General features: G+C 37.4%; 2 protein-coding genes across 4 annotated transcripts in view; one reads left to right on the top strand and one right to left on the bottom strand.

The window, feature by feature from the left end:
* The first annotated feature begins 206 nt into the window (after window positions 1-206).
* Window positions 207-23,815, top strand: cdca7a (cell division cycle associated 7a). 3 transcript variants are annotated; one of them, XM_048534673.2, is made up of 10 exons: window positions 207-413; window positions 5,749-5,871; window positions 5,974-6,096; window positions 7,051-7,323; window positions 8,265-8,342; window positions 8,886-9,071; window positions 11,111-11,251; window positions 20,161-20,310; window positions 20,810-20,946; window positions 21,031-23,815. In XM_048534673.2, exons 1-10 carry the CDS (start codon window positions 393-395, stop codon window positions 21,059-21,061), a joined length of 1,263 nt encoding a protein of 420 aa, XP_048390630.1. In that variant the 5' UTR covers window positions 207-392; the 3' UTR covers window positions 21,062-23,815. The 3 variants fall into 3 exon arrangements, with proteins under 3 accessions (XP_048390630.1, XP_048390631.1, XP_048390633.1); XM_048534674.2 differs by lacking the exon at window positions 207-413 and adding an exon at window positions 765-878; XM_048534676.2 differs by lacking the exon at window positions 207-413 and adding an exon at window positions 1,586-2,276.
* The window catches only part of dnah9l (dynein, axonemal, heavy polypeptide 9 like), a 353,637-nt gene continuing 352,198 nt past the window's right edge, over window positions 22,517-23,955 (bottom strand). The window contains 2 exon segments of the mRNA XM_059647649.1: window positions 22,517-23,310; window positions 23,428-23,568. Of these exon segments, the coding sequence (XP_059503632.1) occupies window positions 23,063-23,310; window positions 23,428-23,568 (389 nt within the window). The 3' untranslated portion in view covers window positions 22,517-23,062.

Raw genomic sequence — 23,955 nt, 5'->3', positions numbered from 1 at the left:
CGCAGCTATGTGAAGATGACTATTTGTATAGTGGGTTGGGAATGTTGAATTGTATCCAGATGTAAGTTTTTAAAATGATTTCCAGCGTCTTTATGATAACGAAGATCCGTCCAGAAAGGAGGCGTGGTCTCTGATCCTATTAGTGCATGGTAAGTATTCTGTAAATGAGGGCTAGATATAACGAATAAGAGCTCTTGCAGTATAGTAAGGTTTTAGCACCCTGTCAAATGTTTGCTCTGCAACACTGCAGGCTTCTCGCGCGCTTTGCACCTGGCCCGACCCGGCAGCGCGCGAAACCCGGAGGCGGGACTGCAGCATTTAGCATTTAAGCAGCAGTCCTACACCAAATAACTCGCTGTTACTTAAGCAAAGTGCCTAGGCAAGTTAAAGCCATGAAAAAACTGCGTGCAAAGGTAGGTGTGCATGTTGCATTCTTCCGTTTCCCAGCGGCTCAAGAGGAAAGTTTTTTTTGCAGTATCCGCATTAGATCGAAGAACATCTGAGCAGCTTTTACTCGGTTAGCCGTGTCACGCTGGTTTTAAACTTTCCACAGTTCTGCGGTTCATTTTGATTTTCCTCAAGGACTTTTAAGTGCCAGTAACATTTTTTAACGTCGGCTTTGTTAGTTACGTTCAGTTGGCCACGTGTGGAGTGTGGCAGCTCAATTTTCGAAGAAGTGATTTAAAAAAATTAACGTTTAGGTCTGAAATCTCTGCTTTTCGTTCCGGGCTCAGTTTAAACTGAGCGCCAGATCACGTGATCCGGCTCGACGCGGGAAAAGATCGGCGATGATTGACAGTTGGGGAGGGCGCGAGCCTCCCGAGGCCCGGGCATGAGGGGGCGCGAGGCACGGCACGGCACGGCGTCCCGGTCACCAGGTGAACAGTCCACCGTCCTACCGAGTCCCTGAAGCCGGTGTTTGGCAAGAGTGGCTCTGACCTTGACCATGCGGAGTCTATGGGTCCCTGAATGACTGCTCAGGGCTACCCCGTCCCGCCTCACTACTATCACCCCCACCCGTGGCTTTTCGGAGCTGCTCCATTTAAGTGACCGTCATCAGCGACTGCCCAGGCCACCTCCCCATCCTCCTTCCATGTGCCGGAATATGATAGTGATAATCCCAAATTCAACTTTTATTTTTCCACCTTTTCGTAACTTGGCGTTAGTTTTATTTTGTGTTTTGATAGCAGTTCTCATTCTTTTGGGTCGGCCTTGGGAGAAACATTCCTCACTACGTTAAAGACGATATACAAGTGCCAGTTGTTGTTGGATCCTTAAATATGTTAATATCCCTAATTTGTGCGGATATCCATTCACCGTCTTCATCACAGCGGCGTAGTTGAACATATCACTTTACATGTTTTGCTAATACCCAAAGGCTAGAGTTGAAGTATGGTGTCCCAATTTTTTTAAAGGAACGGTTATTGAACTCTTACTAACCCTTTTTTTATATATTTAAACGAAGAGAACTGAAGATGACAATGAAGTGCTTAGCTATGCATAGTCACAAGTGAGAGCTACATTTTTTGTAAAGTTCCAAGTTGAGATTCTAAAGAAAATAAACTACTCGAATTAACAAAATTGTAGGACGTGTGACTAGTACGTTTGCATACACATTTTGCTGTGGAGTTACATTGCATTACTATGAAAGTAGCATACAGTGAGGAGCTTTTCACAATATGCAGAAATATTCTTCAAATGTCAACTCAAAGAGCAGCATCAAGAATTTTACTCCAAGAGGAATCGAGATCAGTGCAAAATCTTCACAGCTAGGGAAAAGGCTATGACAGAAAACAGCTCGAAAGTATGGTATATGGTTTAGATACAATAAATATGCTGATCAATATTTTAGAATAAGACTGAATGTAACCACAGCTACTGAGCTTGTTCAACGAAAAATACAACCCATACTAGAAAGACCAATTTCAGAGACAGGGTTAAAAAGGCTGATAAATAATGGGCCTTTCGACTGTTCATTTCAGGAGTAGATGTAGCCTGAGAAGTTAATAGATCAAGGGTGAATTTTAGTGTGTTGAGTGGCTTCTCTACGATTGACTGCATATAAGATTGTGAAAAAAGCAGTGTGACTCAGAATTGTTAATTTGCATTAGGTTTGGCTTAATAACACATGGCCTTCCTTGAACCAGTTAATTGACCCCAGTTTGAAAACTGAGCAGTTAAATTGTCAGTGACATCTTCCCATCTGTTGTTTTGTGTTGTCACAAAACAAGTTACAGTAAGGACTTCTTGTTCCTGTTTCAGTCAATGAAAGCCAGGTAATCATTTCAGCATTAATAAGTGTTTGAGCTAATATTTAGCTAATTTTGTCTAGTAAACTAATTAGCAATAATATTTAACTTATCTCTTACTTGAGTAACTTTCACTCCTCCAGTTTGTAGGCAGGAATGCCTGTAGTGGGATCTATAGTGTTTTAACCTGTTAATTGGTAGCCAGCTTATCTGTTAGATTGGGTGTTGTGGGGCAAATGGTTGTAGCTTAGTAAACAACACCAAACTAGTAAAAGAGGAAGTGAAACTATTACAAAATTTATAAAACAGTGTGAATTAGGAGGAGTAGACCATGCAGCTTCTCAAATTTGCTCTGCTGTCCAATAAGACCCCGTGATGTGTGATTGCAACCTTAAATCCACATTCCTGCCTATCCTGGAGATTTTCTTTCTCACCTTGATTAATAAATATTTACTAATCTCTCCCTTGAAAATATTTTGAGTACTTTGTTTCTAATCATCTTTTTCAAACTTCCTGATTTTACATGTTAGTTTTTGTAAAGTGACATTTAGTTTGGTGCTTGCATATTCCCTTGAAATTTCTTTCTAAGATGGAGACAAAGGAGAAGCTTTAGTGCTGCTTGTGCTAAACATGAATTGCTCATTTAGCTGCCATGTTGTGCTTAGGTGATACTTGTCACGGAATCTCTGTTTACTAACATGTCACAATTGACTGGTTAAATGACCACATTGTTTAAATTGTTTGCTATATACTCATTTCTTGTAATGAAACACCGGATGTATTTTGGTAAAGGAAATCACAATGCTGGCTATCTGAAAGAAAGCCAAAAATGGTGCCAATATAATAATATGACTATCAATTTTGGAAGGAGAGTTTACATGTCATATCTTGTTTTTGCTTTAATTTGGACTTCAAAATTTAACCCTAATGAAACAAAATAATTTTACCACCATTCGTTGTCTAAACTGTTAAACGATTATAAACTAGATTTTTTTTTGCATAAAACCTAATGTGGATGCTGTAAGTCAAAAACAAAAACAGAAATAGCTGAAAAGGCTCTGCAAGTCTGGCAGCATCTGTGGAGAGAAATCACAGCTAACGTTTCTGGTTGGGTGACCCTTAACTTTTTTGCATGTTCTACAAGAAATGGCTAGCTGTTTCATCTAGCTTAGCCAATCGTGTCCAATCATGATCTTTGTACAACATCTTTCAGCCACTCCCTTCCCAGTTGTATATGATCTCCTTTGGGAGGGGTATGTGAAATATTTGTAGAGTTTTTTTTGTGGAATATGGGATTTTCCTCTCTGACCTATTTAGGTAATCAAAGTAAGTCCAGTGCCGTAGGATCCATATGGTGTGGGAACCGGCCAATCAGCCCATCGAGTCCACACCGACCCTCTGAAGACCCTACCCACTACCCTGTCTCTGCATTTTCCATGACTAATCCAGCTAGACTGGACAATGGGCAATTTAGCATGGCCAGTCCAGGTATCCACTTAACTTGGGAGGCAATCCACACAGACATGGACACAATGTGCAAACTTACATCTGAGGCTGGAATTGAGCCTAGGTCCCTTGTGCTGTGAGGCAGCAGTGAGCCACTGTGCTGCCTGAACTATGTTTACAGGGTACATTTACAGGGTACCTACCTGTTATGCAATCTGACCTGCTTTGAGTAAGTAATGAAAAAGTATTCATTTTGAACCGTCTGTTCCACAGCTTTACAGTTCTTTGGGTTGGTGGGGGATAATTGCCTAACATTAATTTGCCTTTCTACTTTTGAGAGCAAATTCCTGTAAGTATGCATTTTTAAACGAAGTATTGATGAACTCAAATGTAAAGATGACTTTGGAGAAACTAGTTATCACAACATCATTAGGAATTGAACTAATCAAAGTCTTACTGCAATGCTGAAGCAATTTTGCCCTCAACCCTTTTCATTTTTCACTGTGCATGTACCCTAACATTAATGGATCTGTTAATACCCCACCAGCCATCTATGAGCAGAAGAAAACAAGAGAATTTAATGTTGCAGATTAGGTTTTTTAACATTGTTAGCGATGGTCAAACTCTGTTTTGAAAACTTGTACTGTGCTTTTGTTTGTCCTTTTGCACATCTTAGTTTACATAAACATTGGCATCAAACGATGCTTTTTTTTAAAAAAGATCCTTATTTTCTGTGAATTTGAATACTATATTTGAACTTTTGACTTTGCTTGGCTTGAGGGTGTTACGCAAGTCCTTAAATAATATGTCTATTCATTTGAGTAGGTTTGTTATCTTATCATTTTAAAAGTGCAATGATATTCCTGTAGCAGATACCTACCAAGGTTTGTTCATGCTGTTTCTAAGAAAAAGTAGTGCTCAGTCACTTTGAGTTTGATTTAAATTTCATGCTGTAATGTGTGTATCAGAAGTATGCGTTATAGTACGATGAATGCATTGTAAACTTACAGTATTCATGTAGTGTTGCCTTTCAACGGAAATACAAGCTGTAGCTTAAAATCTTAACTTGAGGCTTTATGTTGTAGGAGACCATGACTCCCTTTGTAGTGGGGGTAAAGAAAGTGTTCTGTATTTTCAGATAACTTGTGCTGATGAAAACTGGTAATGATCAGAAAGACCTAGTGGCATTACCATTTCAAATGTGAAAGCCCAGTGGGGCACCACGCATGAATTTTTTCATTGCTCGTGGAGAACCTTGAAAAGGTTTGCAGGCTATCACGCCTATTGGAAACTCTGCAACCACATCTAGGTCAGGGTGCAAATACAGGTTTTCTGTGACCTTTTTAATCTCTGATTTATTCTAAATTCTCACCTTCTTGGGTATCTGTCTATTAATCTAATTTTAAGAGAACAGTTGGAGTATTTGCAACCTTTTCAATTTAAAAAGTTAATTGCTCACTGCACATTGAGAAATGCATCTGAGGCAGGGAACTTTATACATTAAATTTCTGTCTAAACCTACATGCTGTCAGTATTGAAAGCAAAATTCCACTGGTCCTGAAATTGTGAAAGATCTGCCTGCACGTTCCTCTAGGAGATACTTGCATTGCTAAACTTTTAATAAACTTATTTTTTGTATTAAATTCACAATTGTACATCAATGCGCTTTGAAGTTCCATTTATTTGCTTTCAGCTCACGTTACTATCAAAGATCAGCTGCTCTTTTCCTGGTTGTGAATGTTCCAGCTGGTATTGAAGATTTCAATATGTAACAAAAACTTTTATCTAGTCTACTTTGGTTACTCAAACCAACCTAAACATGCAATTTAAATATCGAATAAGCACAACTGATGATAAATATCTACAAATCTCAAAGCCCTTCTGCAAAGCTAGAATAAATTGGCTTTGCATTCCATTTACATAGTACAAAGCAGATTCAGAGTGCAACCACGTGTTATGCAAAGTGAATTTCTGGCAACTCATATCATTAAAACCTGACACTAAAGAAATTATTTAAAAGGTATTCAAGATTGTATTTTTTTTAATCTTGCAGCACATAGACCTTTCTGGAAAGGAAGAATTTAAAGACTTCAGAAACGTGGCATTGGTTCCCATGGAAACATCATCATCAGATGATAGCTGTGATAGTTTTGCTTCAGACAATTTTACGAACAGTGTAAGTGTAATTTAAGATTGTGAATGCAAAAGAAGTCGACTACAATTACCTTTAATATGATAGTTTGCTATAATATAACAAGTTTTTTTTCTATTTCCTCAGAAAGCTAAATTCAGAGCAGAGATTCTGACTGACGAATTGGCTCAGATTTTTAATGAGGATTCTGACAACGAATCATTTGATGGTTTTTCTGAAAGTGACCTCAAAGATGTTATGGAAGCAATGGTATATACAAACTTGACTAAACATAAAATTCAGAATTTAAATCACTTAAGTATGGTGATTAATATACAGCAATTTCAAGTTCCAGTTTTTTTTGTAATAATTTTCTAGTAGGATAACAGACTGCATGTTCAAATCCTGAACCAACAACTCAAATATAATTCTGTCCTTTCATCTGGAATTTGTATCACAAAATGTTTGTTTGAAGGTGATAATGAATGTTGAGAAGAGTTTGTTTTCGTCTTGTCGTCGTAGATTGTTTAATTCAAACTCATTGTAACAATTTTCCTGGCTGTTTGTGAGCTGCTTCTTGATTCAGTCTGAGAACAGATTTCTTTTTGTTGTTATTTCAAATTCATTCATGGGTTGAGGGCCTGGCTGGCTAGCCCAGCATTTATTACCCATTCCTAATTCCTAGTTAAATCAGCCAGGTTGCTGTGGGTCTGGAGTCACATGTAGGCCAGACCAGGTAGGAAGGCATTAAAAGACATTTAGTGAACACAACAATTGATAATGGTTTCGTGGTCATCATTGGACATTTAATTCCAGATCGTTAAAAATTGAGTTCCAGTTCCACCTTCTGCCGTGGCAGGATTCAAACCCAGGTCTCCAGAACATTATCCGGGTCTCATGAGTAACAGTCCAGTGATAACAATTGAGAAACTGAAATTAAAGATGTGAAACTAGTGTCTTTCTGGCAGATTCTAAATATGTGTAGGGATTCATTTAATTTGGAATTTACATTCACATTTGGTTCAATGTTGTACATTTAATGAAAGTAAGCTGCATTAGAACTTCTTGTATAATATAGAATTTTTTAAAAAGTCAAGATTTGTTCATTGTCTTTTCATTTGGCTGATATTCATATTTTGGTGTACAGTTGGTACATATTCTGACAAAAACTAAAATGCTTCAAAGTTCAACGAAAAGTTGTGTTTCATTTATCTGTTTTTATAGAGTGTTGAATCATCTGAATCAGAAGAAGAAATAACTTATGAAGATAATGATGTAAAATCTGCAAAGAATGTCAAAACACGGAGCAAACAATCTTTCCCAATACGTGTGGCATTCAGATTTCCATCTCAGAAGAACAAAATTCTGCCAATACCGGACTCTTGTGCTGCTTTAAATAGGGATTCAGCTTCTGAATCTGATTCTGATGTGGATGAACCCAGAGGAACAAGCTTTCTTGAGAAGAGAGCTCTAAACATTAAGGAAAACAAAGCTATGGTAAATACTGCATGCATTCCTGCTGTAAATGGCTTTCGTCAGTTGCAGATATTAATTAACTTTACAGGTGGATGCAAATTATACAGTAGTATCAGCGTTGAAGCTGGCTTCATATCAACTCATGAATGATACTTGTATTGCATGTAAAAATGTTGCTTTCATAATGGTGTTTCCTGCTGCAGTTTTTAAAATGACCCCTGATAATCTACCAGTGGTGATGGTGTAGATTTGTTGGTGTTTGTGTGCTGTCTTTGAAGCTAATAAATTATGTGGGGGATTTTGAGTGGGGAAGAACAAAATAAATGATTGAAGGGCTGAATTGTTGTGTCTAGCAGTGTGGAGTATATTTTCTGCTCAGCTAGAGTTATATTCAACCTGGCCTGTGTCTTTTAAGAAAGAGTGGTTTAACACACGCCAGCCTGAACTAGAAGCTAATTGAAGGCAGGGGTATTAAAGGTTATGGAGCCAAGGCAGATTGGAGTCAAACAGAGCAGGCTCATGGGGCTAAGTGACCTACTCCTGATCCTATGTTCATTTATTTTCTAAGCTAAATTTGAGTCAAGAGAATCAGAAAGGATAGGAGAAAAGAGAGGGAACATCCTGTCAACGTAGAAGATATTTGCCAATATATAACTATCAGACAAACTTCTTTTTTAAAACCCAACAAGTAGTTACTTGTTCCCACAATGAGCACAAGATGAATAGCTTAGATAAATTTGGGAAGAAGCTGACTAAATGAATGAAAAAGAAAGTAATCGTAGGGTGTGCTGATGGATGATTTACAGAGGGAGGAGGCTGTAGAGGATCATTTAAAAACTGGCACAGCAGTAGCACTGGCTTTTTTTTTCCTTCGCTTATAAATTCTATGTAACAGTCTGTTGTAAAGTTCTGTGAACAGAATAAGTGCCTTTAATATAATGTTTATAATGCTTTCCTCCAAGCTGGCCAAATTGATAGCAGAGCTGAAGACTGTTCCAGGACTTCTGCCACGCAGAGTTTCAGTTCAAGGAACACCATCAGTAAGTAGGCAAGAGTTTGTGTTTGTTGCAGTATGCTCCGAACTGTTTAAAAATGATGCAGAAATTCTTGTATGCCGCAGGTATTTAAGAATTTGCGTTTAATGAATATTTAAACACACTGAACTGTGGTTGTTGGGCTTGCACTGTCAAATTAGAGAGATTTTTGTTAGAAGTTGTTCATTTTTGTTTGAATTGTTCATTCTTCACGGTGAATTTGTATCATGTATTTTCAGTTTATTGGATTATTTTCCAAAATGTTACTGTACAACATATGATTTGCCTAAAAATGGAGAAGCATAAAAGTATACACTAAATTTAAGTAGCATTAATTAAGATGTCATAAAAGGGATATTAAAGGTTCAAATTAAATATTGAATAAACAGACTCCTTTTGAATTGCATTTTAAATTGCAGAAACAAATTCCTTTGATTGTTTCGAACATCTTACTTTTTAAAAAGTGGTGCAACTACCTGACTCTTGATAGACTTTTGCATAATATATTTGATTGTAAATTGCAGAAATTCCTGTTTGTATTTTTTTAAGAAACCAAAACGTCCACCGAGAAATGCATTCTCAGAAGATGCTTCTAGACGAAATCCTGAACGGTGTGCTAGGCCTCACACTCGATCGAGATCTTTGATTGATGGCCCTCCTTCTCCATCATTTGAGCAAGAAGATAATGTCAGCTTTATGAGGAAAAGAAAGTTTCTGGATAATGACTTCTCTGAGGTAGAGTCATTAAGTCATTTGTGCTGCTATTAACAACACCTTTCATGGTGCACTGACTTTGCCAGCTTAATCTGCATTTCTGGTGGTCACTTGTAAAGCCTAATAACCTTTACAGTTAAAGACTTTATGTTCATAAAATTATAGAGATCTATTTCAGTAGTGTCTGCACTGACTGCAATTAAACACTTGGGAATACATGCCTCATTAAGAAATCTTGAAACATTGAAAGTCAATATATTTTGTTTTGAAGCTCTATGTAGCACTTATCTTTTTACAGGTTGGCAGGCAGATAAAAACATGTATGATGAAACAGCTCGTCTTCAGTATTAACTATCTGTTGAATGCACAGTATAATAGCTTTCATAAATTAAACAACAGTTGTGCAGACAAATGTTTCGTTACATATGAATTTATATTTTTCATGTCCAAGACAGTAATAATCAAAATCAATGTCTTTGGACAGCTTCCAGATGTAAGCAATATCTGTCCTATTCAACTCCAAGGTGATTTTTCAACTTTTCAGTCCCATCTTCACAAAAAAATTGCTGACTTCAGCAAAGCCCATTTGCCACGACCTCATTCTTGCCTTTTTCTCCTCCAGATTTGATGATTGCAATACGTTCCTGTCCACTTTCCCATCTACCAGAAACTTCAGCTCATTCCAAACTTTGTCTGCATTTGGCCTTGCTCCGCCCTCGTCATATGTTCTTTGTGTCTTCACTTACTTAAATTTAGTTTTAATGTGTTCATCTTTTTTATTTGATCAAATGTACTGACCCTAACGACTGTCCACTTTTTAACCTTCCTGACAGCTGTCAACCCTCTTAGACCCCATGTATCAGAATTCTTTTCTGAACTTGTACCTATTGATACCTAATTTACCAAGCTTGATTTTTTTTTTCCCCATACTTACATCTTTGCTTTGGCTTTCATTTTTTTTGTCTAATTGAGCCTCTGTGATTTTTTTCTTTCCTACTTGATGTGATATTTACCTTATAAAACATATCATACATGGAAGTAGTTTTAATAGTATTGATTAAATTTTAAATGGAACTCCCAAGGTGACAAAGAAGCCTGATTGTTTTAACATGTACTTTGAATATATCACCAATTTGTTTTAGTAGTTACCAATCACCATGCCTGCTTTTCTGTAGTAAGATAATGTATGCATGAATTTGGTTGTGTTATTAAGTACTTAATTCTTTTGTAGAGGAATAAAACGCAAAATTAAGTTTTATGATCGAGAAATTATTGTATTTGAGTGTTTTTCATTTGGAAAATGGACTGGGTTCAAGCATCGTATCTTCAATTCTAATCATTGAGATCATAAGTTCAGAATACATATTTGAACAGTTGGTCTGAAAATTGCAACAAACTCCCATTTTGAGAATTCCAACTTGTGATTTGGGTTTTTAGCTTTGCAGTAAGGGATCACCGCACTAGTACACTGCGTACAATATCACTGTTGCCAAATGCATCTTGTATTTAAGTTCTGATAATGCAGCAAAAATGATTAAATATGCATGTGAAAGAATAGAATATCTTCAATCAGTAAAATGCTTCCAAGCAAGGATAACAATAGCTGGAACAAAAGCAAAAACTACTTTTCCTATTATCCTAATAGTGTATCTTGACGCAAGTGTTGGAAGAAAACCTAAAGCAGCAATGTGAACTTGTACAATTTCACAACAGCTGTTATTACAACATTTGATTGGGAGTTAGCACTGAATTATGATGTGATTGTTTTAAAATTTAACTCTATACTGGCCAAACAAGGCAGGTTTATCATGAATTGTATTATTGTTCTGTGTGTTTACTAACTGCTAATTTCATTGTACATTCCTCAGCTGACTGAATAACCATTGCATTATTATCTGTTTTTACATATGCTGAACACTGCCTTTTATTAATTTCAACAGTCCTTTAGCTATGCATTAGGAGGTTCAATGTTTATATAGATGCTTAAAGATTACTGGAAGAGGTTTATGATCTCCATGTTCTGAGTTTGTGATTCCTTTCTTTTATCCTTACCATCAAAGGATGAAGTGCCTCTTCGCAGAAGAAGTCGACCCAACATTCTTACCATTCCACATGTGGTTCGATCAGTTGAGGACATAACGCAAGAGGAGTTGGAAAATATTTCCTTCTCAGCTAAAGACAAAATTTATAGTCGAACCTCAGTAAGTTTTTCTATGTAAATGCTGTTGTCAAACAAAGAGTCATTATATTTCATATCATTTTATCTTATGTAGATTTTAAATATAATTTCTACATACTATAAGTTCCAGTAATTGGTGTAAATGTTACCTGCTAAATGATATTAGTGATGAGCTTTCTAATACACAACTTTTAATATTACTGAAAAGAGAGACACATTGCTGAAGGTTTTTAATCTTATCAGGACAAATGCAAGAAGTGTCAAATTTCAAAGAATCATAACAATTTATAATTCAGGAGAACAGGTTGCTGATTAGTTGTCATTTAATGACTTAAAAACCAAAAGTACTGCGGATGCTGTAAATCTGGAACAAAAGCAAAGTTGCTGGAAAATCTCAGCAGGTCTGGCAGCATCTGTGGAGGAGAAAACAAGAGTTAACGTTACGGGTCTGGTGATCCTTCTTCAGAACTCACTTCTGAGGAAGGGTCACTGGACCCGAACCACTTAATGACTGAACATTAGCTGAGATCTCTCCATTGGAGAGCACAGCGGGGAAAGGTAGTGCCCCAAAACTCCTGATCAAACTCTTCAAAGAGGTTGAAGGCCACCATTTTCAGATCTCAAATGTGTTGTCTACCTCCAAATTATCCTAGGAAGGGAAAGTATCTTGGATTTGATCATTGGGTCAAGCAAATCAATTCATGGTGCTACAGCATAATAGCTAGATGAATGGTATTTTTCTCTAACAGGTGCCATCATCAATTTAAAAAGACATTCTGCCTGTCTCACAATTGAGCAATATCATGTATGAATTGGGGCTGATACGTTGCCAGGTACATAGGCCATATGTCACAGACTGATTTGAATTGAAATAAGATATTCCTTCAGTGGTTTGTAATTTTCATGGTACAGATTGTACTCAGTCACCTAGACTTGCAGAATGCAAAAGTGTTCACTGGATGTGATTCTTAATTTGCAATGTGCTAAAAGCTATGCTGACAGCCGATTTAAGATAATCAGTTGAGCTTGTAATGTGGCACATTTACACTTGTTGAAAATGGCTTATATTCATACACAGGGATCCATTTCTGCAAATGAAACAAATGTGTTCAAACCTTGTGTGCTTCTTTTTTGAACTACCAGGTTCTTCAAAACGAAGTTGGCATTTTGATTTGACAGGGATGTCAAGAAAGTATGGGAAGGGATAGAAAAGTGGAGCTGAGGTCACAATCCTATTAAACCATGTTCTTGTTAAATAGCAGAATAGGTTTGACAGGTCAAATGGCCTACTTCACGCCTTGTTATCGTACTTCGCAAGTCTATAGTTCCCTGACACACTCTCTCAAATTGGTGAAATTCAGCAGGTCTGGCAACATCTGTGGGAAGACAGCAGAGTTAAGGTTTGAGTCTGGTGACTCTTCATCAAAACTGCTAGTAGCTAGGAAAATATATTTGTGCTGAAGTTTTGGTAGGTTGGTGGACGGTGTGTTGACGGTGAAAGGGGCGAGGTGGACAGATAGCTGGAGAGAGAGGTAAAAGGGAGGTAAGTTATAGTTCTTCAATGCTTTCTCCATGGGTCTCAACCAATTATCACCCTTTTCTGCTGTTAGGAAATCTTTCCCGATAAGCATACAAAATTCAAACTATTTGTTCTAATGAATGCTCTTTTCTATAATGTTAAGCTTTCCCTTACTTCCCATGTAATCAAACCCACATTCTTGGATGTCTTGTTCCATGAGTTTGAACTTTACTATTCCTGTAGCGTGATTGGAGGGAATGGTGAATTGCATCTTAGAGTATTACAGCAGCGTACCATAATTAATGGTAAAAGCATTTTTTATTAATTCCTGAAGTATCTTTGCAGTTTTCATTTTAGTCATTTCAACTAAATGCATTACAGTTTCAGCATTGGAGTCCATTTCTGGTTGTAAGAGAACTCTGGAAGCAAATGTATTGGTGCCTCTCAACTAAGGGTTAGGGAGTAGTGGATAAGGGCAAAGGAATCAGTGTTAATTGGTGTAACAGAAATAAATGGTGAGAGAATTGTTGACTTGAGTATTTTCTTGAAGTGAAAAGCTTTCCCTCTCCAATCACATGTACACCAGAGACTTTTTTCCCTAATAGACAGCAATTACGTGTGATAGTTTGCTGTCAGGTTTAAGAGTGGGTTAAATGGATTTTAAAAATTTAATGCAAAATGGGGCAGCGTCATGGATTGACACTTAACACTAAGCTTGAATTCTAGTGTGGCATGACCATTTTCATGGTCACTGGGAAAGTAGATGTTTAGCTTGCAGTAGGCAGTAATGAGAGAGATGCTGATGTTCTGCACATAGAAAATTGAAACTGGAAGACCCAAAGGAAATCTGAAGACTGTGTGAACTATTCATGCTGCTGAAGAGGACTAGAACTGAGCAAGGAAACAGTTTTAAACATGTTTTAGCTAAGTATATGCTTTACTTGAGAACATATTAGGAATAGGAGGAGGCCATTCAGTCCTTCAATGAGATCATGGTTGATCCTTGTATTTTGTTTAATTCTTCTCTACATTTTTCAGGGCTGTAGTAAGATAGATGAAATAAAAATTCAATAATTGAAGTCGTGGAATGATTACAGCACGGGAGAATCATTGTGTCCATCTCTAAAAGCAACTGGCCTAGTCCAGCTTTTCCACAAAGCCTTTTTTCCCTTTTCAGTTGATGATCCAGTTTTGAAAGCAATGACAGAATTTAATTACACCACCCTCAGACATTGAATTCCAGATCCTAACCACATCATATACAAAATTGAAAGTTTGTTTGTCTTTTGTTGTTATTCGCTTCTGTTAGCATCCACTTTTTCTAACAGTTGCTTTTGGTTCTTGATCTTTTCACCAATGGAAAAGCTTCATCAGAAGAGGGTCTAGGCCCGAAACGTCAGCTTTTGTGCTCCTAAGATGCTGCTTGGTCTGCAGCGTTCATCCAGCTCTACACTTTGATAACAATGTTGTATACAAATTTACCATAACTTCTTTGCTTTTTTTTAACTCTCTGCCCTTTCTAATATACAATGACCCCCATATGCCTTTATCTACTTTTCTGAATGTGGCGTACCATCTTCAGTAATTTGTGCACATCAGTCCCATTTTAGAATTGCATCCATTAATCTGTGTTGACTCTTCAAGTCCTTCCTACCAAAGTTAATCACTTCAGAGAAAGTAGGAACTGCAGATGTTGGAGAATCTGAAATAACAAGGTTACTACTTAATCACTTCAGCTTTTTTTGTATTTAAGTTTCATCTGCCATTTTTTATCTGCCCTATCTTCCTGATGTCTAGTTACAAAAATAAGGACACAATCCTCCTTTTTATGCTTGGTAATACTCAGTTGTGACTTCTGAAGATTTTTAAATTATGCCTAAATACCAAGACCAGATGAAGAGCAGCAGTAGTTGCATCATCCTCTGAAGAGTTGTACCATTTACCTTCCTCCCTTCTGGGAAACAACCATTCACCAGTATTTTGATTCCTGTCTCTCAAATGATTTAATCTTGTTGTTGTTCTTTTCATTCCATGAACTCTAATTATGCTTGCAATCCTGGTTCTGTGACACTTCATCAAATCTCTTTCAAACTCCATCTAATACACATCATTTGCATTACCCCACCCACACAACATCAGTTATATTACCCAAATCAACCCATTCTGTTATCTCATTTAAAAACTCAAGCAAGTTGTTAAACATTGTTTTCTCTAAAATTTATGTTGCCATTCCTTGACTAATTTCCAATTGGTCAATTGACTACTAATTTTTGTCTTCATGTATCATTTCTAAAAGCTTCCTCGCCTTAGAAGTATAACTGACCTGTAGTTGCTGAGCTTATTGTATACCTTTTTTTGGAACTGGGGTGCAACTTTTGCAATTCTCTATTCATCAGGAGCCATTCCTTTTTTATTTGGTATGACTTGTATCTTCTTTGGCAAAGCACTACCTCCAGGCCCTACCTGCATGCAAATAACTGAATACACAAACAATTTTTTTAACATGGGAAATGAGCAGCCTTTGACTGGCAGCATTTTGTTGCATTTTAAATTTTAGATCGGGTATAGTACAATATATTTGAGGTAAATTGAGTTAACCAATTTTGTTGGTGTTCAACCAAACTAATGATTGTTGACTAGGAGACTGGGAGAGCTCCATTCTTTCAAATGTTTTCCAGGAATATTTGTCCAACTGAGCATAAAAAAGATGTGATAGCAGACCATTTTGAAATGCATTATATAATTAAGCAGTGATAATGGCTTTATGAAGGGAAAACCATGTCTGACAAATCCATTTGAATTCTTTTTGAGGAGGTAACGAACAGGATAGATAAAGGGAACCCAGTAGATGTAACATATTTGAATTTACAAAAGGTTTTTGATAAGATACTGCACAGAGGCAACTTAAGAGCTTGTGATGTTGGGGGTAGAATGTTAACATAGATAAACATTTTATAAAAACTTTTTCTGGAATAGGCCGGACTTGAACCTGAGCCTCCAAGCTCAGGTAGAGACACTACCACTGCACCATAAAAGCCCTCGTTTCATCAGGGTGGTGTCTAGGACCCAACCATCTTCATATGCTTCTTCAACATCCTTTCCTCTACCATAAAGTGCGGCAAGATTTGGACAATGTTCAGATTTGGGCGGTTAAGGGGCAAGTAACCATTCAAGCTACACATGCTAACTGGTTACTGCTCAGCATTGTCCCTTGATGTTCAGTTTTATTACTGTCATGGAATCCCCCAGTATGAAGTTCCAGGGGCTAACATTGACCACAACTTAACTGGTCCAGATGTGGGCAAAACTTGGAGTTTTAATGTAGAAAATTGAGGTGATGCACTTTGGTAGGAAGAAGCAAAAGACTGGCTGTTATTAAAATTGAGAGAGGCACAAAAAAAATTGAAGTCAATCTGGGGGTTGAGGTGCATGAAATACGAAAGGGCAGCAAATGGAATTTTGGCCTTTATTGCTATAGAGGTTGGAGTTTTTTTTAAATTTGTGGGATTTGGATGTCACTGCCTAGTCAGCACTTATTGCCCGTCTCTAATTGCCTCACATCTAAGACAGATTGGGTGAGGACAGATCTCTTTCCCTAAAAGACATTAGTGAACCAGATGAGTTCTTAAGGACAATCGACAGAATTGTTGCAACATTTAATGAGGTCCATCATGCCTACTCCAAAGAACAGTTACCATGAGGTTAATTTTGCCTTTTTGTTGAATTCGAATTCCATCAGCTGCCATGGTGGGATTCAAACCCCTATTCCCAGAACATTAGCATGGGGTTCTAGATTACTAGCCCATTGACATTACCACTGTGTCACCATCTCTGCTGGTTTGGAGACTTATCAATTAGGCTTATCAGCCTTTGGACTACATTGGAAACAGGAACAGAGGTAGTAATCCAGCCCATTGAACCTGCCCTGCTAGTCAATTAGATCACATTTGATCATCAATCTCAATGCCAGCATATGCTCCCTTTATCTAAAGGATGCAAAAATGTGGTTTATCGTTATGGTCTGACTAGTGCTTTTTATAGTTTTAGCAAAACTTCTGTATTGTTATACACCATTCCCTTTTAAAATAAAGGCATTCGATCCACTTAGCTATCAGCTGTGTGATTCAAGGATGAGGACCTCCAAATCCTTCTGTTCTGTAGCTTTTTCCAGTCTTCATTTAAATAATATTCAACTCCTGAATTCTTCCCGCGAAATCTCTTTTTTTTAATTTTTTCCTGCATTACATTTCAGCCGTCAAGTCTTTCTTCACTTGCTTACTATCCGGATTGTGCCATCCTCACCACTTGCCTATCCACCAATTTTCGTCATCAGCAAATCTGGCAATAGTACACTTCCTTTCCTCAAAGTCATTACTACAAACCATAAAGCATGGAAACAAACACTTCTTCTTCGGTCTAACTTGTCAATGCTGACTAGATGTTCCAATCTGAACTAGGCCACTTTTCCAGCATTTGGCCCATGCCCCTCTAAACCCTTCCTAGTCATATACCCATTCAGATACCTTTTTCTAAATGTTGTAATTGTACCTGCCTCCACTGCTTTCTCCAGCAGCTTGTTCCATACACACCATCTGCATGAAAATATTATCTCTTGGGTCTTTATAAATCTTTCCCCTCATGCCTTAAATTTTATGCCCTCAAGTTCTGGACTCCCCCCACCTTAGAAACAGACCTTGGCTATTCATCCTAACAGTAAGGCCATATCTGGAATACGATGTGCAGTTTTAGTCCCTGTATTTATAAAAGGATATACTGGTATTGAAGGCTGCTTCCTAAAGTTGATGTAGAAACAGGGGTAGATGTTGAAAAAGTTGTTTCCATTAGTGGGGGACTCGCACAGTAGGGAACATAGTTACAGACTAGGGAAGATTTGTTTTAAAAGAGAGAAACAATAGGATTCTTTTGAGGTTATTGAATGACTGACTAGAATTCTCTAGCCCAGTGACATATGGAGACCAGATCTCTCAGTATTTAAAGAAAAGGTAGGTAGATTTTTGAAATATTAGGGAGTTGACTGCTATTCAGAATTAGCATGAAAAAGGAGTTGAGGCTTGGGGCAGATCTGCCGTAATCTTTTTGAAAGATGGGGCAAGCTTGAAGGGTCAAATGGCCTACTCCTATCTTTTCTCTTGTTCTCAAAACCCATGGCATTCAGTGTGCAGTGGCTACAGCAGTTTGTTTATCATATGGACTGAATCACATTGGCTGAAGACTGATAACTGTGTCACTGGGGACATCTGGAGGAGGCCAAGATGGATCGTTACTTGGCACTGCTGGCTGATAACTGTTATAAAATTTTTTTTTTCACATTTGATCTGTTGGGCTCCCTTACTGTTGAACATAAGGATGTTTGTGGAATCACCTTTCTCTGATGGGTTATTTAATTTTCCATCACCATTAATTGTTTTGGGTTTATTGTCACATGCTCCCCTAGCACAGTGAAAAGATATGGCACCACTTATGACTCCAACTTGGGTACAAAGGTACATGAATCTTGGTTACAGCGCAGAAAAATAAGGACAGCAAAGTTTTTATGAAGGTAAACATTTTTGTAGTCTTTTTTTTTTACTAAAATGTAGAAAAACAAAGAAACTCTGTTAACAGTTCAGCACTACAGTCCATAAGGGCCAAACCGTGCTGGGGACACATTCCTCAAGGGTTTCACCTCGTTGCCACCTTTCGCTGCCATAGTTGAAAAGAAAGACTAGGATGAAAGAGAAAAGAAAGGAAAGGTGTGGCTGGCATGGTGCTGCAGAGCAGACGGGCTCAAGAGCCAGAATGCTGCCTGTCTTGCCTCTGCTGCCATGTTAAATACATGTGGCAGGACTACAGAATTTGGATTGACCCTTTGGTTGTAGAATTGCTTGGTCTGTCTATCATCTGCTTGTGCTCTTCAGTGCACAAGTTATCTTTTTTTAGTAATTTCACCAGCTTGACCCCTCATGTTTTAGGAATGCCTGCTCCTGGCATGCCTTCCTGCTTTGTCTTTGAATCAGATTTACTCTCCTGGCTTGATGATAATGATGGAGTAGGGGAATTTGCCAGGCCATGAGATTGCAGATTGTATTGGAGTAGAATTTGTCTGTTATTGAGGGGCCCACAGCACCCCATGAATGGTACGTGATGAGCAGCAGGAGGTTTCCTTGCCACGTTTAACCTGAATCCATGAAACTGCATGAGGTCCAGCATCAGTGTTGAGGACTCCCAGGTCAAACCTCCACACCCTGGGCTGCATGCTACTGTGCCACCAGCCCTGGTACTGTCAGTATGATTCTGTAAGTATAATTTTTAGTGTATAGTTTGATTAGTCCATGAGATGTCTTCCAGTTTTGGCATTAGAACATCGAACAGAACAGGCCCTTAGGCCCACGATGTTGTGCCGAACTTTTACCCTAAACCTAAGGTCTGTCTAACCCCCACCCCTACCTTTTACTATCATCCATGTGCCTACTTAATAGCCACTTAAATGCCCCGAATGAGGCTGATTCCATGCCCCTACCATTCTGAGTAAAGAACCTACCTCTGACATCTCCCCTGTATCAACCTCTACTCACTTTAAAACTATGCCCCTTCGTAATAGCTACCTCCACCCTAGGAAAGAGTCTCTGGCTGTGCACTCTATATCTATACCTCTGTCAAGTCAAAGCATTAGCCCACAGTTGAGTAAGGAAGCCTTTGCAGGATAGACAGGACTGAATTTGCTGTAATAAATGCAAAGAGCTGGAGAAATTCAATATATCTACAGCATCAGTGGAATCTCCAGAATGGAATTTGTTGTTGTCATTTCTGGTGCCTTAGTCAGTGTCAAGTGGTTTTTTTTTGTCCAGTTCATTCTTCTTTTTGAGACTTTCAAGTGGTTAATACAATGGGGTAGCTTACTAGACAATCTGAGGCAAATTGAGTTCATTACCTCGGGTGGGTCATGGCCAGACCACATAAGCATGGCATTCTTTTTTCCCTTTTTGAAGGATATTAGTGAACTAGATGGCTTTTTTTTTTATGACGATGGATCAATGGTATGTAAGACTTTTATTGAACAAGGCCAGTTCCCGTATTACCTGGATCATGCCAGTAACAATATGACTACACTGTCACTTCCTCTTAGATCACTGTCACTAGGTTAAAAAATCTGGAACTTTTAGAAATTGAAATTTTACATATTAATCAATGAAGCTAAGCAGCCAAACGCCATATAAGCTGCTGAAGAGGTGCCTCCATAAAAGTGATGGTGCTGATGGAAGCAGTCATTTTGCATTCTATTCACTTGTCCTATTTGTAACAATAGCAAGACCAGTGCCTTTTCTATTCATGTAATCCATAGCCTTGCTTTGCTTTTTAAAAATGTAAAGTTTGAGCTGTTCACGGAAAACTGGATGCATTTATTTTTCCAGGGTTCCACTTGCCACCAATGCCGTCAGAAGACTATCGATACGAAAACCAATTGTCGAAATCCAGAATGCGTAGGAGTCCGTGGACAGTTCTGTGGACCATGTCTTCGCAATCGCTATGGTGAATTTGTTAGGACTGCTTTATTGGATGCTGTGAGTCTTATTTTTTTTTCATCCACTGTTACTTCGTGTGTGTGTGTGTGTGTGTGTATAATGTTGTAATTTATTTGGTCTATATTGAGTTTGCTTTAAAATAATTGTTTTCAAGCTGCTGATCACATGACGACAGTTAGCGAAGCCTCCCTGCTCCTTCTAAAAGTGACTTCAGTTAAGGATTGTTTCAAATCATTTAGAAAACTCTTGCAGATAATTAACATGAATATAATTTGCGCAGTTCAGACATATGTAGTGCTTCAATTTTCCTGTAATTAAAAGCAAATACCAAACCCTTCACTAAATTGACACTCTCTAATAGATGGTGTTTGCCATTGTTTAAGGTAATTTCCTGTTTGTGATTAGAGCGCAAAATTAAAACACTTGAGTGCAGAGGCTTTAGTTGGGAAATTAAATTCTTCAGAAGTGCTCATGTATTGCTAGTTTAAAATCTTGAACCTTTGTCAAAATTCTGATTTTCTTGCCCCTCTCTAATCAGAACTGGCATTGTCCACCTTGTAGAGGAATCTGCAATTGTAGCTTCTGCCGACAACGTGAAGGTCGCCGTGCTACAGGTGTTCTTGTTTACCTGGCCAAATATCATGGCTATGACAATGTTCATGCTTACTTGAATAGGTAAGAATTTAACATTTTTGTTTATGTAAATTTTTATTTTTGTGCAGTGTTTATGGAGTTTAAAATGTAAATTCTTTTTTGCAGCCTGAAGAAAGAACTTCAAATGGAAGATTAACAAGCTACAGTGAACCAGTTTCGTGGAAGCAAATCAAATCCTTTGATAAATTTACTTAGCTTTCAAAATCCATACCTGTTTTAAACAATTTTTGCTAAATTCCTGGGCTAGATTTACAAAAAAAATGCTTTAACATAGATCTTCATTTACAAAATTTTGGATAATGAACATAACTTGCGTTATTGTAATGGGAGGGGAGGTGATACTAATTTTTTGCACATGCTCAGATTTGCAAATGTGATTGTTCAATTTTAGTTTGACACAACAAGCTAGAATGATTATAGGATATTGGCAGCAAAAAAATCTTGCACAGTAGCATGCTTATGACAGTACATAAATCCTTCAGTCATCTGTCATTTATTCTTTGATAGCCCCTTTTCTATAATAGTCCTTTTTTATATCCAGCTGCTCACTTGTAAGTGTCAAATCATTCTTGGATTTAAGTCAAGCCAATTCCTCAACAAAATCTTAAACTCATTTTGGTTCAGAAATATTCCACAGATTGACTTTCACTAAATTCTGCAGTTGGATTTTGAAGTCTCATTTCAAGGTTAACACATTAATTATGTGTCAGTAAATTTTGCTACTTCTTAGCTTCTATCAAGATTTATACTGCCACAGAACTTTCTACATGGAATTGATGTGATTGTTTGTTTAGCCACTTTGGTGCAAGCACTTAGCCATACTAATGCTCCATGTTCTTAGGGTGCAAGTGGAATGTCTGAAATTGCAACCTAGCCCTTCCCACTCTTGCAGTGTGAGAGTGGGATTTACATCACAAAATGCACTCTTGTTGAAGCCATACAAAATTGAGCAAATTTGCATGTAAAAGGTACTTGAATGCCTGGGAAGGAGGGTGAAGTATTTGCTGTTTTGCATTTTAATGTTATAATATTTTGCCACTTGTTAGGATTGATTTTTGCGGTCTGTTAGTAATGCTGGATATCTGCAATATAACAAATGAATTTAAGCAGAAACTATCAATCGGGATTGGTGTAAATTATGAAGTATTAACAAACATCACTTGCCAAATTGCAGTCATAGGTTTGCTAGTGGTAACAAGTGTTTAAATTTTTTTAATGTTCTAAATATATTATAAAATACTTTATTTTTGAATATTTTTAATTGTGCAAATACTTTAATCAGAATTCAGCTGGGTATATAAATAACCGAGCTGGCAAATACTGACAGATTTACGTCTTGTAATACACTCCTGGAATTTAATAGTTAACTGTTGCTAATGATTCATGAAAGCCAGAAAGAGTGGCAGCTTAATATAGGAAGAAATGTATGAAATTAAACCCCTCAACTTTAATGGAGGTATATTCCAGTAAGTATTATAATTGCATGTGCCATGAAATTATTTTTTTGTTTCCTAATCCAATAGAGTCACTACTCAGGGTTTCCACAGATATGGTAATCAGGAAAATAGATAAATTTCAATACAAAGTTTCTCAAAAGTTTACAACTGCCAGACTTTATTGAATTTTGAGGAAAAAAACTGCTGTCTGAACTTTAATGAAGGAATGTTAATAACTGCATATTTATCTTTAATAATATTCCTAATTGGCTGAATGTGAGACAAAGCAGACATGTAAGTGAAAAATACTAAAACTTATTTAAAATCACGCTGAGCTTTGAACATTTGTTGAAACCTCTATGGCTACAGCTGGGTAACAAATTGAGGAACAATAGCAGTTTTTATGGTAGATTCTATTCTCAGGTCTATAACACAGCCTGTAAACAACAAGTTTTATTACTGGCTGTACAACATACTCAGGTGGCAAAAGAAACACTTGTCACTTTTTAGTTCATCATACTTGAATTGCAATCATAAACTTGTGCACCTTTTCAGGTTGAAAGTGAAATGGTCTGATATTATGTTCCTTTTATAATGGTGACTATGCTTTTCAGAATTACTGGTCAAGTATGTGGTTGGATTACAAGTACAATCAACCTGCAACAAATACCCAAGGTCATCTTTCCCAATAACATAAAAACTTAAACACACAATAATAATGCAACACCAGCAAGAATCCATTTTGTTGTTCTCTCTTTTGTTTTCAAATTGAAAGTGCAAATATAGGTAGGTCCTCTAAACTTTGTCTTATAAACAGGACATTCATAAATATTTCTCATTTCCTGTCTGTCATTGGGGATTGCTTTAACAAATATAACAGGCATCAGAGGTGTCAGTTCTTTCAACCAGGCTTCTGCTATATGGCCATTTTGAATGTCCCACCGTGCTCCTGTCACATAACAAGGAAGAGACAAAGTAGGTTATTTCACTGAATGCACTGCATTTTGGAAATTAAACAGACATTAAAAATTACACAAATTAAGTGCATTATCCTCATGTTGTTTACCTTCCATATAGAGTCCAGAAATGTATGCTCCTTCTCTAGCAGGCTGTGTAAAGTCTTCCTTCAGTTTCTTAGTGACATCTACTATCAGGTGCATCTTATCCAGGGGCCACTCATTTTTCCTTGCCAAACTTTGCATTACAGCTGAAATAAATTTTCAAAAATTTATGTTGTTCTAAATATAACATGGAAGTCATGTATTGCAAGATAACTTTGCACAGAATCTCAAATGTTTGTTTTGACTATGCTGGTAGGGAAAATTTTGAACATTAGATGTGAAATGTCTTGCATTCAAGTTGCTTTTTTTCACCTAGTGATGATAACAGTATTGTATCAAAATAAAGTATGAATGCTACAGGTTTAATGCATATGGACTAGTCTTGCAAATTGCTGAGCGAATTAGATTGAAAATGTATTTTGGTCACAAACATTTTGTAGATATCGATAAAATACATTTTAATGCTGAATAGGAAGACATTTTAGTTTCAATAAAAGGTTGACTTCATACCACCTATTAAACCTCCTTATTGC

The sequence above is a fragment of the Stegostoma tigrinum genome, chromosome 7 (genome assembly GCF_030684315.1).
Source record: "Stegostoma tigrinum isolate sSteTig4 chromosome 7, sSteTig4.hap1, whole genome shotgun sequence".
NCBI lineage: Eukaryota > Metazoa > Chordata > Chondrichthyes > Orectolobiformes > Stegostomatidae > Stegostoma > Stegostoma tigrinum.
Note: the sequence above shows the minus strand (reverse complement) of the source record. Positions and strands in the feature narration are given on the sequence as shown.

Excerpts from the sequence above, each read along its gene's own strand:
- cdca7a (XM_048534673.2), top strand. The coding sequence starts at position 393 with ATGAAAAAACTGCGTGCAAAG. Across the intron at positions 8,343-8,885 it reads CAGTTCAAGGAACACCATCA|AAACCAAAACGTCCACCGAG; the intron begins GTAAGTAGGCAA and ends TATTTTTTTAAG. Across the intron at positions 9,072-11,110 it reads TGGATAATGACTTCTCTGAG|GATGAAGTGCCTCTTCGCAG; the intron begins GTAGAGTCATTA and ends TTACCATCAAAG.